Source organism: Schistocerca piceifrons, chromosome 1, assembly GCF_021461385.2.
Source record: "Schistocerca piceifrons isolate TAMUIC-IGC-003096 chromosome 1, iqSchPice1.1, whole genome shotgun sequence".
Lineage (NCBI taxonomy): Eukaryota > Metazoa > Arthropoda > Insecta > Orthoptera > Acrididae > Schistocerca > Schistocerca piceifrons.
In genome coordinates, this window is record NC_060138.1 from 122,601,600 (window position 1) to 122,617,557 (window position 15,958).

The following is a 15,958-nucleotide window of genomic DNA, read 5'->3' on the forward strand; positions in this document are numbered from 1 at the left end:
TTCAAAAACGTGTCATTCCATTTTGGAGAGGATTATATATGTGACTAATAACGTGCGAGCTATCAATTCGACGTAGTAATGCACTTGTCTATTGTGTAAGCATTACCTGTGCTCAAATTAATATTACTTATTCTGAAATGCAGGACGGTGAACTCAGTGCGTAAATTAAAATATTTTGTTATTTGTTGGTGAGAACTGTGTGATTTCTGTCTGCCATATTGGTTGATGTGATTTGTTTTTTATGTAAAGATTATCTGTGGGCACTTTAAAATTGTTTATTCTAAAATATATAACTTGACAGTTGTTTTTGTTGATTACAAGTACGCTTTTGTCATGCTGGTTCATTAGCAGCTGTCTAAACATTTGCTGTTTCTTAAAGATAAAAGGGAAATGGAAGTTTAAATTTAAATTTTCTCTGCTCATTCACCTTAAACGTTTTATTTAAAGAAGGCTTTATTGTTCAGCGTTCAGAACATTGTGTTATAAAAATTGTTTATCGATTCTCTTGTAAGGCTAACTAGGGTTTCACCTCTTGAATGAATTTTCTTTTAAGTATCTGCATGTAATTAATGGATGGAACTTCGTTCATTGAAATGTTCTTAAGTATGCCCATAAATCCCAGTTTCACCACTCCATTGCTACATAGCGATTCCATTTGGGAAAACGTTAAGGAAATCAATATTCTGAGATCCACATTGTCAAGAGTGTGCCGAGAATATCAAATTTCACGCATTACCTTTCACCATGGACAACGCAGTAGCCGACGACCTTCACGTAACGACCGAGAGCAGCGGCGTTTGCGTAGAGTTGTCAGTGCTAACAGACAAGTAATACTGCTTGAAGTAACCGCATAAATCAATGTGGAACGTACGACTAATGTATCCGCTAGTACACTACGGCGAAATCTGGCGTTAACGGGCTGTGGCAGCAGACGACCGACCTTTGCTAACAACACGACATCGCATGCGACGCTTCTCCTCGGCTCGTGACCATATCAGATGCACCCTACGCACCCGAGATGACTGAAAAACCATGAGCTGGTCAGATGAATTTCGTTTTGAGTTGGGAAGAGCTGATGGTAGATTTCGTGTGTGGCGCAGACCCCACGAAGCCATGGACTCAAGTTGCCAACAGGACACTGTGCAAGCTGGTGGTGACGCATAATGGAGTGCGCTGTGTTCACATGGAACGGTGCAGGTGAACGGATCATTGACTGGACATAGGATGTCAAATCAAACAACCTTTCGGCCGTTTAATGTCCAAACTTATTTTATTTGGCTACCAGATTCGGCGATTTACTACGCCATCTTCAGACCCCTGACCGACGTGTAGGAAGATTCTGGTCGTAATAGGAGCCAGCATTCAAATACTGGTATCTGTATATTTATGCTTGCTGTAGCGGTCACTTCAACCATCAACTCCCGAGTTTGGCAGGTCTTCCTACAGGTCGGTCAGGGGTCTGAAGATGGCGTAGTAAATCGCCGAAACTGGAAGCCAGATAAAATAAGCTTGGAAATTAAACGGCTGGAAGGTGTCCGATTTGACATACTGTAGCGAACAGCCGACTCACGAAAGCATCTCTGAAAAGACTGACATACAGAGATTGAATGGAAACGGCTACTAGGAGACCATTTGCAGCCTTTCATGTTACTGATGACAATGCGCCATGTCACTGGATCGCATTTGTTTGCTATTGGATTGAAGAACATTCTGGACAATTCGAGCGGCCCGCCGGAGTGGCCGAGCGATTCTAGGCGCTTCAGTCTGGACCCGAGCGACCGCTACGGTCGCAGGTTCGAATCCTGCCTCGGGCATGGTTGTGTGTGATGTCCTTAGGTTAGTTACGTTTAGGTAGTTCTAAGTTCTAGGGGGCTGATGACCTCAGATGTTAAGTCCCATAGTGCTCAGAGCCATTTGAACCAGTTCGAGCGAATGATTTGGCCAGCCTGATCGCCCGTCATGAATCCCATCGAACATTTATGGGGCATAATCAAGAGGTGAGTTCGTCCACAAAACCCGCACCGGAAACACTTTTGCAGTTATGGACGGCTATAGAAGAAACATGGCTCAATATTTCTACAAAAGACTTCCAACGATTTGTTGAGTCGATGCCACATCGAGTTGCTGCGCCGGATAAAAGCATGTCCGATACGATATTAGAGGTATCCCCCGACCTCATTGTAGTGCAGGATTCAATAATATATAAGAACGTAGGCTTCCGCAGCCGGTGTCATAGTGATTAAAATTCTTCTGGGTATTATGCCGCGTCATTGCTAAAAACTAACAACAATAATAAGCTAAAACTGACGTTTCGGCCGAATTGCAACGGCCTTCCTCAGGGCACGACTGGTTTTGCATGGGGATATGTGCTTCTATTTATTACAGACTATCGATGTCTGACGTCACTGTTGTAAAACTTTCATTGGCCCTCTAATATGATTGGCTAGTCATGACGTAAGGGAAGATGGAAAGAAAGAGGCTATTCGTGGATGTCCATGTCGTCAGCGATTGGTAGCTGTCCACCAATCAGCGTTCGGCTTCTGGTCGGCAAGTTTTCCTCCTGGTGTGCGCGGAAGTAGACTGACAGTTGCTCTACAGATGTTTTTGCAGGTACGTCCATGTCCCGTGTAGCTTCAATAATACTTTGTTGGCCTCCCTTAATAATGAGTTCAAAATGGCTCTGAGCACTATGGGACTTAACTTCTGAGGTCATCAGTCCCCTAGAAATTAGAACTACTTAAACCTGACTAACCTAAGGACATCACACACACCCATGCCCGAGGCAGGATTCGAACCTGCGACCGTAGCGGTCGCGCGTTTCCAGACTGTAGCGCCTAGAACCGCTTGGCCACCTCGGCCGACTAATAATGAGTAATTTACATTTTGACGTCCCCTCATAGTGAGAGATTAATGCACAAGCTTTATTTGGACGGGGGAGATTTATTGATGTACTTAAGGATACATTTTGGTGTACACTGAATTTTTCGTATTATTTTCAGCAGTTGACAAATGGTATATTTTTCACAAACAGAAATATCTGACAGCAGAATAAGTTTTGACATTTTGCGCGAATAACTGTCGGATATGCGTTTCGAGGACTGTGATGCAGATTTGGCGGAAGGACGGAGATAGGTGGCGACTGCTGTCGGGGGTCTCGCGCTCCGGATCTGCGGGGTGTAGAGACTCAGTGCTTGCCGGCGAAGGCGGTGTAGGTGACCTTGCCGGTGCTGTCGATGGAGGAGCTGGCGGACGAGTGGACGCCCTGGCCCTTGGAGGTGCCGCTGCCGCCCACAGTGAACGGGCCGCCGCCCTCCACTTCGCCGAAGCGGTTCAGCAGCACGTTGCTGTCGTCACCACAGGTGGAGCAGCCGCCCCCGTAGCTGCCGCCGCCCCCGCTGGGGCCCACGCCGCCGCCGTACCTGCGAAACCAGAAAACATCCATCACCCGAAACTCCTCCAGGCATTTCTCACCGCATTGTGTGCGTGCTGCGACGAAGACTCTATTTGTCCTTGGCTAGGGAAATAGAATCTCAGAATCCGATATTCGCTGTCGTATTTACAACAAGATAAGAAGTAATGAAATTACTGGGTGTTTCAAAATGAAAATCGAGGTCTGTAGCATACATTCATCTTACTCTGATGAGTCAAAACATCATGACCACCCGCTTAATAAGAGGGTGAGTCAAATGAAAATATTTTTTAAGTACCGGGTGATCAAAAAGTCAGTACAAATTTAAAAACTGAATAAAACACGGAATAATGTAGATTGAGATGTACAAATTGACACACATGCTTGGAATGACATGAGGTTTTATTAGAACAAAAAAAAAAAAAAAAATACAAAAGTTCAAAAAATGTTCGACAGATGGCGCTTCATCTGATCAGAATAGCAATAATTAGCATAACTAAGTAAGACAAAGCAAAGATGATGTTCTTTACAGCAAATGCTCAATATGTCCGCCATCATTCCTCAACAATAGCTGTAGTCGAGGAATAATGTTGTGAACAGCACTGTAAAGCATGTCCGGAGTTATGGTGAGGCATAGGCGCCGGATGTTGTCGTTCAGCATCCCTAGAGATGTCGGTCGATCACGATACACTTGCGACTTCAGGTAATCCCAATGCCAATAATCGCACGGACTGAGGTCTAGGGGCCTGGGAGGCCAAGCATGACGAAAGTGGCGGCTGAGCACACGATCATCACCAAACGACGCCATCTATCGGACATTTTGTGAACTTTTTTTGGTTCTAATAAAACCCCATGTCATTCCAAGCATGTGTGTCAATTTTCACCTCTCTATCTACATTATTCCGTGGTTTATTAAGTTTTCAAATTTAAACTGACTTTTTGTTCACCCGGTATTATTTATTGTGCAGAAGTGGTACAAAGCTGTATCACTTTTCAACATAATCTCCCCCACGCTCTATGCAAGTCCTCTAGCGCTTACAAAGTGCATAAATTCCTTTAGAAAAAAATCCTTTTGGTAGTCCGTGCAACCACTCATGCACTGTGTGGCGTACCTCTTCATCAGAACGGAACTTCTTTCCTCCCACTGCGTCTTTGAGTGGTCCAAACATATGGAAATCACATGGGTCAAGATCTGGTGAGTGTGGTGGACGAGAAAGACATTCAAAATGCAGGTCTGTCATTCTTGCAACTGTTGTACAGGCAGTGTAGGGCCTTGCATTGTCATGTTGCAAAAGGACACCTGCTGACAGCAATCCACGTCGCTTTGATTTGATTGCAGGCTGCAGATGATTTTTTTTTTCAGGAGATCTGTGTATGATGCGCTGGTGACAGTGGTCCCTCTAGGCATGTAATGCTCCAAAATGACGCCCTTTTTGTCCCAAAAGTCAGCATAACCTTCCCTGCTGATGGTTCTGTTCGAAACTTCTTTGGTTTTGGTAATGAGGAATGGCGCCATTCCTTGCTCGCTCTCTTCGTTTCCGGTTGGTGGAAGTGAGCCCAGGTTTCGTCCCCAGTAACGATTCTTGCAAGGAAGCCATCACCTTCTCGTTCAAAGCGCCGAAGAAGTTCTTCACAAGCATCAATACGTCATTCTCTTATTTCAGGACTCAGCTGCCGTGGCACCCACCTTGCAGACACTTTGTGAAACTGGAGCACATCATGCACAGTGTGGTGTGCTGACTCATGACTAATCTGTAAACATGCTACAATGTCATTCAGTGTCACTTGGCGGTTTTCCTTCACTATGGCTTCAACAGCTGCAATGTTCTGTGGAGTCACAACTCGTTGTGCCTGACCTGGACGAGAAGCATCTTTCACTGAAGTCACACCATTTGCGAACTTCCTACTCCATTCGTAGACTTGCTGCTGTGACAAACATGCATCACCGTACTGAACCTTCATTCGTCGATGAATTTCAATAGGTTTCACACCTTCACTACGCAAAAACCGAATAACAGAACGCTGTTCTTCCCTGGTGCAAGTCGCAAGTGGGGCGGCCATCTTTATACTGATACTGCGACGGTATGTGTGCATCTGCACCATGCTGCCACCTACAGGCCATTCTCCACACTGTTTGTAGCACTCTTACCAACTCACAGGATAACGGCGCGAAATTTTGATTTGTTATTACAAATTTAAAGTTTTCATTTGACTCACCCTCGTTAGCTTGTTTGACCGTCTTTGGAACGAAATACATCACTGCTTCTCCCTATCAGGGATCCGAAAATTTGATTTCCTGGGGCTACACGTGAAAGACTCTCTCACTCATTGAACATGTTCTTGAATCATTCTTGGTCGGCCCGTATTCTTTCCTTCGCAAAGCGAGCCAGTGTATTCAAACTGTTGATACCATCTGGAGATGTTATGATCACTTGGCAAAATGGAAGGGAACTTAATACCGAATGCAGTTTGCTCTGTAACAACAGATTCAAGGTATAGAAAGCCTACTGCTCACTAGTCACCATCTTTGCTAGTAGCGCTCTCTAACAGAAGACAGGGGAAACAGTGCATGCAAGTCTGCACAGGATTACAAACACAACTATCTGACACAACTATCTGAGTTGCTTTTTATTTGATGTATTATTTATAATTGTAAGCTAAACATAGTAAATGCTACAATGTTTTCAGAGACCGATATTAATTTTGAAACACCCTGTATAATAGTGATAGATATAGATTTGGTAATGGATCCAGTTTCTGGTAATAGTAGAAAGACGTGAGAACTAGTATTGTGTTGGATGTAAAAATGAATATTGTATAATTAATTTTCGGTGTATAGGAAATAACTGATTTGCTACTCATAACAATAATTTGTTTAAGAATTAATACACTATGTATTTAAATTATAGGCTACTGGCTACAATATATTAAATAATAATAAGTAAATATCATATTTACGAGTACATCTTGATAAGATTCGCTGATGACATTGCTATCCTCAGTCAAAGAGAAGAAGAGCTGCAGTACTTGTTGAATGGAATGAACACTCTAATGAGAAGAAAGTAACGAGATGTAGGAGAAATTAGGTTAGTGATAAACTTTGCAAAAAGAAAAAAATAGGGAGAGGGGACACAAAGAGAAGAAGTGTAGAAATTCTGTTATCTTGGAAGCAAAATAACACACGGGCGAAGCACCTAAAACATTGGAAACGGATTAGCACAAACAGAAATGGCATACCTGGTCGAGAGAAGTCTGCTAGTATGGAAAATCGAATTTAATCTGAGGAAGAAATTTCTGAGAATGTAGGTTCGGAGCATTTGAGCAGAGCATGCGACGGTCAGCGTATATTGGCAAGTCCATGAGGTTTTTTTTTATTTTATTTTATTTTTTTTGTTTCCTCTAACTTAAGTAATACGGAGACGGCGTTATGGAAAATTGTTTCTGAGCGACAGTGTTAAGCTACATGTGCGGCATAAACGTTGTATTGATCTTTTTGAAAAATGTTTTAATCCTACTAGCTGGGGAAAGAAGTACGTGGCCACAGCAACATGACAATAGATGTAAGGGCAGGGAGCGTCCTGTTTTACAGTATTGTTATTAGTATATAGAATAGATGACAACGGCTGTAGAAGGTTGCACTTCCACGTGAACACTACGTCAAAATCTATATACATGGTGTGTCTCAAAAGTTCGGCGAATAGTTCGATATATTAAAAGCTACTCTGATTACGATGAGGCGCCCCCGCATACGCATTGAGAGACATGTCGACAAGCACCCCCTATCGCACAATAATCGACGTAAATCAATGGTGCAAGCTGCGACCAACCTAAAGGAATCAGCGCAAGAACTCGTGTCATGCGTTAATATGGAATTTGTCCACAAAACTTAATGTTTTCCCGATTGTGCTCCTGTACCTCTCATTCGACTGCAGTGTAACTTTGGTGAGTTGTTATGCGCACTCCCATGAAGCTACTTTCCGTAGGGGTGGGGGTGAGAAAGGGATGACATAGAAGTGTGACTCAGGAACGTCTGCGGTGATTTCAAACAAATTTTGTATTCACACGACTCATTATCTGTATTAATTGCGTACAATTGTTTGTATAAAAAATACTGTGGAGGGTAATGTATCCTTACCATCCCTAGGCATGCGGGTGGAGATGGAGGTGACGAACCGTGACATGTAATACTGTTCGGTAACGACCGACGTTAGTATCGAATCCATGGTTTTCGAGATCTCGATGCTCGTTGGTGGCAGCGCTGATGTTTCACCCTTAAGGGCAGGTGGGAGAGTGGGAGGGCAGGACTTGCAATGCCAGCGATGTATCAGCTTAACTATAATAGCTGAAGCATTTTCTACCGAACTTGGCACACGCATCACATACTATATGAAGAAAAAAATGCTATGGAGGTAAGACACCCTTATCATTGAGGTGGCGGTGAAAAGAGATGACATGCAAAAATGTTCGACAACGACCTGCCGTTATTTCGTTCCTGCACTGTTTCGAGTATTTTAATAGCATGTAGCACAATCTGTTTCTTATTTGAGTTATTCAGTCACGTCAATCAGGTTGCAAGAATGAGCATTGCAGAGGGCCAGTAATGTTGTCAGTGTGTTTCGAGACCAAAGATCATGCCACACCGCTGAATAACACCGATACGTATAACGTAATCTCTGGACTCTCATGGCGTAAGACAGCGGAGAGTCAGACAGTTGCCAATGACAGTCCTTTTAGTCGAGACGGCAATCCGTTAGTGTTGTCAATTAAGCCTCCAAGGAACGAAATTGTATCGGTCAGTTTTAATGGAAGGAAAAAGAAGCGGAACAGTTGGGAAGATATCAAGAGGTTATCAACGACACCATCGACTTCGGGCTAAGTGGGAACATGTCCCTAAAATGCGAGCTGGTGTATCTGAAAATCAACATGAACGTCGCGTACAAGGAATGAAGGAACGAGTCAGCACGTCATTGGCTGGTGAACCTGAGCATGAACGTGGACGCCATCCACAAACAATGCGGGAAATATAAATGGGCAGAAAAAAGTCACAACACAAAGAAGGAGAGGTGTGACATAAACGAAAGTTGTTAGGCATGTTTCCAAGAATGAAAGATGATTTCTATCCAGATTTCCACCAGTCGCATAAGACTGGCGCCAGTAGCGTCACTATGAGGATGAAAATTGTGGTGTCACCGCCAGACACCACAGTTGCTAGGTGGTAGCCTTTAAATCGGCCGCGGTCCGTTAGTATACGTCGGACCGCGTGTCGCCACTGTCAGTGATTGCAGACCGAGCGCCGCCACACGGCAGGTCTAGAGAGACTTCCTAGCACTCGCCCCAGTTGTACAGCCGACTTTGCTAGCGATGGTTGACTGACAAAATACGCTCTCATTTGCCGAGACGATAGTTAGCATAGCCTTCAGCTACGTCATTTGCTACGACCTAGCAAGGCGCCATAGCATTTGATAATTAATATGGAAATGATGTACAGTCAAGAGAGATGTTCTACAATTATGGATTAAAGTTAAGTATTACAAGATTTTCGTACTTTATTGCAATTCTCAAGACATTGTCCTGTTCCAGACCTCACGCCAGTCTGCGTGTATTTAAACGCGTGCATTGCGGCCTCCTCTAACAACACTGTGTTGGCTCTTCTGCCAACACTTCAAAAATCACGTTTGCTTTAAATACACCCTGCAATGGTCGTGAGTGTTAAATAACTTTGAGATAGGACGTGGTGAGTTGATGTTAGTCAAGAATGGCTTTAAGGTGACAAAGACGCCATTACCAACACCTCACAGAGTATTAATCTGTCGTGTAACAGGTCTACGAGACGCTGGATGTTCCTTCTGCGATACTGCAGAAATACTTGATTGTTGGCAGCGGAGGTACTGAGAATGTACGGTCGCAAGAAGACCGAGCTCCGTACGGCCACGTGGCACTACCGAGAGGGAAGACCACAGTGTTCAGCTTATGGCTCTCGCGCGTTCCACTGCATCTGCAGCAGAAAACTGAGCAGCAGTTGGCACCGCAGTGACATAACGAAAAGTTACAAATCAGTTACTTCAATGACAGCTCCGAGCCAGACGTCCTAGAGCGTGCGTCCCATTGACCCCAAACCACCATTATTTGCGGCTTCAGTAATGTCACACGAAAGCTCATTAGAGGGGAGGGTGGAGGTCTGTAGTGTTTCCTGTTGAAAGATGCTTCTGCCTCTGTGCCAGTGATGGCCATATGTTGGTTAGAAGGAGGCCTGCAACAAACCTGTATTTGCACAAGACGCAATGGTCCTACGCATGGAGTCTGTGCTGCGATTTCATGACGAAAGGGGCTCTCTCGTGGGTATCCCACGCACCCTGATTGCAAATTCGCGCGTCAATCATAATTGTTGTGCTGCTTTCATGAACAGCATTCCAGAGGCTGTTCTCCAACAGGATAACGCTCGTCCACATACCGCAGTTGTAAGCCAACATGGTCTACAGAGTGTCAATGTATTGCTGTGGCCTGCTTGATCACCAGTTCTGTCTCCAGCACATATGGGACATCGTCGGACGCCAACTCAATTGTTATCGACAAACAGCACTAACCGACCCTCGATTGATCGACCAAAAGCAACAGATGTGGAACTCCATCCCACAAACTGACATTCGGCACCTGTACAACACAATGCATGCACGTTAGCATGCTTGGATTCAACACCGTTTATTAATGTACATGCATTTCACATTTGTAATGGCTTATATCGCGCTTACATTAAACTGTGATCCTGCAATGTTAATCACTTTAATCTGTTACTAGACAAATGTATTCCGGACATTTCCTTACTCTACATTAAATTTTTTTTGGTATCGGGCTTTTTTCATCAGTGTATGGGTGACATATGCTTACGTGGGGGAAGCCGCGGCAATAACCAAGCGCCAAATATATTTGGCTGAAAGGAAACAGTATTATATGAAGGGCTTATTTCAATAGTGGTACAAGTCCATTTTTGTTCATTCTGAGATACAGTCCTAAAGTTAAATGAGTAACAAGTATATGTTATGAAACTTCCTGGCAGATTAAAGCTGTGTGCCGGACCGAGACTCGAACTCGGGACCTTTGCCTTTTGCGGACAAGTGCTCTACCAACTGAGCTACCCAAGCACGACTCATGCTCCGTCCTCACAGCCTTACTTCTGCTAGTACCTCGTCTCCTACCTTCCAAACTTTACAGAAGCTCACCTGCGAACCATGCAGAACTAGCACTCCTGAAAGAAATGATATTGGGGAGACATGGATTAGCCACAGCCTAGGGGATGTTTCCAGAATGAGACTTTCACTCTGCAGCGGAGCGTGCGCTGATATGAAACTTCCTGGCAGATTAAAACTGTGTGCCGGACCGAGACTCGAACTCGGGACCTTTGCCTTTTGCGGGCAAGTGCTCTACCAACTGAGCTACCGAAGCACGACTCACGCCCCGTCCTCCCAGCTTTACTTCTGCTACCTCGTCTCCTACCTTCCAAACTTTACAGAAGCTCTCCTGCGAAAGGCAAAGGTCCCGAGTTCGAGTCTCGGTCCGGCATACAGTTTTAATCTGCCAGGAAGTTTCATATCAGCTCACACTCCGCTGCAGAGTGAAAATCTCATTCTGGAAGTATCTGTTATCCCAACTACAGATTTTTCAGCGCTCATTTAACTTTAGGACTCTGTAACTCAGAATGAAGAAAAATGGTACCACTATTGAAATAAGCCCTTCATATGTGATAACGAATAGAAGGTGACTGATGCGTACCCGCTGCTGCCATAGCCGCCACCGCCGCCGCCTCCAGCGCCGCCCCCGTAACCACTGCTGCCGTAGCCCGTGTTGCCGTAGCCCGCGTTGCCGTAGCCAGTGTTGCCATAGCCACCGCTGCTGCCGCCGCCGCCGCCGCCGCCAGAGACGCCGTATCCAGAAGATGGCGCGTGTCCTCCACCGTAGAAGGCGTTACCGCCTCCGAGACCTGGAGCACCCGCACCGTGACCTAGGGGCGCGCCGCCTCCAGAGCTGGACGAGGCGCTGCTCTGGCTGGAGCTGGAGCTGTAGCTGCCGCCGCCGTCGCCGAAGTAGAGCGGGCCCGAGCTGGAGGAGCTGGAGCTGGACGAGTGGCTGGAGGAGCCACTGCCCCCGCTGGGGCTGCGCCGGAAGCGGTCCTCTTTGCCGGGGATGCCCACCGAGTCCTTGTCGTGGAACGCCTTGTGGCCCTTCTTGCGCAGGAACACCACCAGTGCTGGCACCACCTCCTCTTCCACATCCACTGCGTCTTTCAGGGCCTTCACCTTGTTCTCGATCTCGTCGCTAGCGTCGTCGTCGTCCTTCTCGTCGTCGTCCTTGCCTTTCTCGGTCTCGCGTGATTCGGACTGCTCGTTTTTGTCAGGCACGACCTCAGCCTGGCTGGTCTCCTCCAGTGGAGTTTCAGGTACGTAGCTGGGCGGCATCGGGAACTGGGCAACGCCACCGGGAGGTGGCGGCACCGCACCCACGCGGTCCTCCGCAACAGGAGGCATGCCGAAGCTGACTAGAGGTGGGTTATAGGCCTGTCGCTGGCTCAAGAATGGCCGGTAGCCGCCCTTGACCTGGAAGTCGTCTGGGTAGCCAGCAGGTCGCGGAAACTCGACGACAGTTGGTGTTCTGGGCTGCTGCTCCTGCTGAGGCGGCTGTTGACGGAAGGGAGCTGGGTAGACAGGCATCTGCACGGGCGGGACTCCCCAGGCCACCTGCTCTGGCTGGTAGGCTGGCGGTGGGCTCAGCCCAGGGTACGGCTCGTTCGACTGGAAGATGACGCCCAAGGGTCGCTGTCCCTGCTAACAAACGCATTAAATACACCTTATTACAAGTGTATGAATGCGTGGTACGATGGCGATATACAGCAGCAGCATTAATTCTGGACGCATTGTCGGAACGCTCACTTTAGCATAACGAGATGTAAGTAAGATTTAATATACAAAATTAATAAACTATTCTGTTATTTTTTATATGTCCTATTGAATGTTAATAATTTTTAGAGAATGTGCTGTTATATGTTTTAATTAAAAATGAATAAATCGACTCAAAACGATTAAAAAAATTCACCTGCTTGGGCATCCGTTTGTAACTTGATCTGTTCCAACAAATCAGTCAGTGAGAGCGTATTATTTTCGCTCTATCCAGTCAGAAAAAGCGTTTTGGTCATTGTTATAACTCTAGTAGTACCAATACATCGTTGTTGTTGAACTGTGAGGTTTCTTTAGTGTGACCTAGTCATGGACTGTGCGGCTGGTCCCGCCGGAGGTTCGAGTCCTCCCTCTGTCATGGGTGTCTGTGTTTGTCCTTAGGATAATTTAGGTTAAGTAGTGTGTAAGCTTAGGGATTGGTGACCTTAGCGGTTAAGTCCCATAAGATTTCACACACATTTGAACTTTTTTTGTGACCTAGGTTGAGAGGGTGCCGGACTGAAAACGATCTCTCCTGTACCAGAACGTGATGATTAGTCATCAAGTAAACGGAGTAAGTCATTAACAGTCCGTGAAGAAGGTTATACGTATGCAGAAACAGCAAGAAGGTTGGGCAGAGGCACCACAAAATCTAGAGTGAGGCATGTTTACAACAGGTATGAAGAAATTGGGTCAATCAAAATTTCTCCAAGAACGGGCAGAAAGCCAATTTCGACTAACCAAGATTGTCGTAGAATCTACAGTCTTTCTTTGCAAGGTCATCGGTAAAAAACATAAATCTCATCTTGAAGACTTCTGAGTTTGAAGTTTCTGATCGACCGTTCAGACGGCAACTCTGCGAAAACTGTTTGCGTGCGAGGACTCCCAGGGACAAGTGTTATCTGAACGAAATGCAGACGAAGAAACGTGTGCAATGGGTATAAGTATACAGGGAATGGACACAAGCAGTCTGGGTAAGAGTCATTTGGAGTGATGAGAGTAAGATCAGCATCTTTGGAAGTGATGGAGTTAAGTTCGCTCGTCGTCGACCAGGCGAAGACTTATTGCCTCGGTAAACCAATGCCATTATGACGCATCCCATCAGTGTTACTGTGTGGAGCTGCATGGCAAGTCATGGCATTGGACATCTGCCAGTTCTACGGGGCAACATTACCGCAAAAAAGTGCCAAAACGAAGTCTTAGTGCTAAAATTGCTGCCCACTATCCACGATTTGTTGGAAGATAAGGACACACAGAACATGTTTCGGCAAAAGAATACGCCATGTCATACTGGGAAAATCAATAAGAAATGGTACGATAACCATCGAATTAGTGGGCTGCCTTACGCTGGCAACAGTCCCTATCTTAACCCAGTTGAGAACATGTCGTCGCGGCATAAAATCATGTTTTCAAGGCAGAGTCCCAGTAACAATAGAGAGCTTCTAGAGGCCATTGTTAGTTCGTGGTTAATAGTGATCAACCAGATCTTCGACATTTGATGGACTCAGCGCTGCGCAGAGTCAAGACATGATTAAATCAAAAGGATATCCCACAAAATAATAAGAAATATTGCAATAACTTTTGTGCCAAGTAATTTGTAACTTTCTGACATTGTTAGGTTGTATTTCGATCGTTTTTTAAAAGAATTAATTAAATTTTAATATTTGAAGTTTAATTTTCAATAGTGGACATTAAAGCATGTTTTTGAAAATTTGAGGTAAATTGCTGGAAAATTGCTGGAATTGTCCATTCCGTCGGAATGTACGTTTCAGCTTGAATAAACTCCCGAATGTCATAATCAATGTACCTCTACAAAGTGTTCAGAATTAATGCCACTGCTATATATTTATAAAATTTTCTCCAGTTTCCAGCAGCATCAAGTGGTTAGATATCCATGAAAATTCTTATTAGTGCTCCCCAACCATTTTCAAACAGTGAGTGTCCTGTGTTAACTGTCGCAGCCCTTGTGTAGCTATGCTACCGCTTGCCATATTACTGGTGCTCCCCCAGCGACCCACGAGGTAATGTTTACGATGGGAGCCCGCCGCGTGCATTTCAGCATTCTGATGGCCATGTCCGAAGCTGTGTTTAGCTAAAAGACGCTCTCTTCATTTAGTCAGATATTTTTGTCTTTTTGATTACTCTATCCCAGAAGATGCCATCTTTATTAAATATGCTCTTTGATATTTTTGTATTTCTTTATTACGCTATCCAAGAATCATTTGTCACGTCTAAAGCAATTCGCTGGACCACACTTTCAAAAATGGCTCAAATGGCTCTGAGCACTATGGGACCTAACATCTTAGGTCATCAGTCCTCTAGAACTTAGAACTACTTAAACCTAACTAACCTAAGCACATCACACACATCCATGCCCGAGGCAGGATTCGAACCTGCGACCACACTTTATTTATCCACATAGATAGGAGTTTCGGATCATTTCTAATGGAAAAAAAAAGAATAAACACATGATACACTGCAGAGCCAAAGAAACTGGTACACCTGCCTAATATCGTTTAGGGCCCCAGCGAGCACGCAGAAGTGCCGCAACACGACGTGACATGGGCTCGAATGATTTCTGAAGTAGTGCTGGAGGAAACTGACACCATGAATCCTGCAGGGCTGTCCATAAATAATTTAGAGTACGAGGGGATGGAGATCTCTTCTGAACAGCACGTTGCAAGGCATCCCAACTATGCTCAATAATGTTCATGTCTGGGGAGTTTGGTGCCCAGCGAAAGTGGTTAAACTCTGAAGAGTGTTCCTGGAGCCACTTGGTAGCAATTCTGGACGTGTGGGGTGTCGCATTGTCCTGCTGGAATTGTCCATTCCGCCGAAATGTACAATGGACATGAATAGATGCAGGTAACCAGACAAGATGCTTACGTACGTGTCACCTGTCAGAGTCGTATCTACACGTATCAAGGGTCCCATATCACGCCAACTGTACATGCCCCACACCGTCACAGAGCCTCCACCAGCTTGAACAGTCCCCGCTGACATGTAGGGTCCATCGAATTCGTGAGGTTGTCTCCATACACGTACACGTCCGTCCGCTAGATACGATTTGAAACGATACTCGTCCGAGCAGGCAATATGTTTCCAGTCTTCAACAGTCCAATGTCGGTGTTGATGAGTCGAGGCGAGGCGTAAAGCTTTGTGTCGTGCAGACGTCAAGGGTACAGGAGTGGGCCTTCGGTTCCGAAAACTGTGTATCGATTATGTTGCTTGAATGGTTCGCACGTAGACACTTATTGATTGCCCAGCACTGCCGCATCACGCATGACGTTCCAGTTTATTACTTCTTTACTAGTAACGCTGTTCGCAATAAACTTCGCAGACGGTATCCACATATGCCGCTGAAAATACCTACAATATCGTATCATTGTACGTCAAATAGTTCAGGAGACGTTACGTCGTAAACAGTGAGATGCTTTAAAAATCTGACGCATCGTGCATCACGTTTAAATTTATTATTTAGTTGCTACTAATTCTATTCGCAAAACATTTTGTAGACAGTATCCACATACGCTGCTAAATCTACCTACAAAATTATATCAATGAACGACACAAGGTCAGGAGATATGACGTCATAACCATTAAGCACCCGGCCAGATGCTGCCTG

At 45.2% G+C, this 15,958-nt stretch overlaps 1 protein-coding gene across 3 annotated transcripts in view; it reads right to left on the reverse strand.

Annotated features, from left to right (window-relative positions):
- Window positions 1-2,920: 2,920 nt before the first annotated feature.
- Window positions 2,921-15,958, reverse strand: part of LOC124802429 (trithorax group protein osa-like) — a 123,565-nt gene continuing 110,527 nt past the window's right edge. For 2 of the 3 annotated variants that reach the window (XM_047264725.1, XM_047263611.1), the window contains 2 exons: window positions 11,177-12,225; window positions 2,921-3,419 (listed from right to left, as the gene is read on the reverse strand). In XM_047264725.1, coding sequence (XP_047120681.1) covers window positions 3,185-3,419; window positions 11,177-12,225 — 1,284 coding nt within the window. In that variant the 3' untranslated portion in view covers window positions 2,921-3,184. The remainder of the gene's footprint in view (window positions 3,420-11,176; window positions 12,226-15,958) is intronic. The other variant, XM_047264393.1, reaches the window with a different exon arrangement.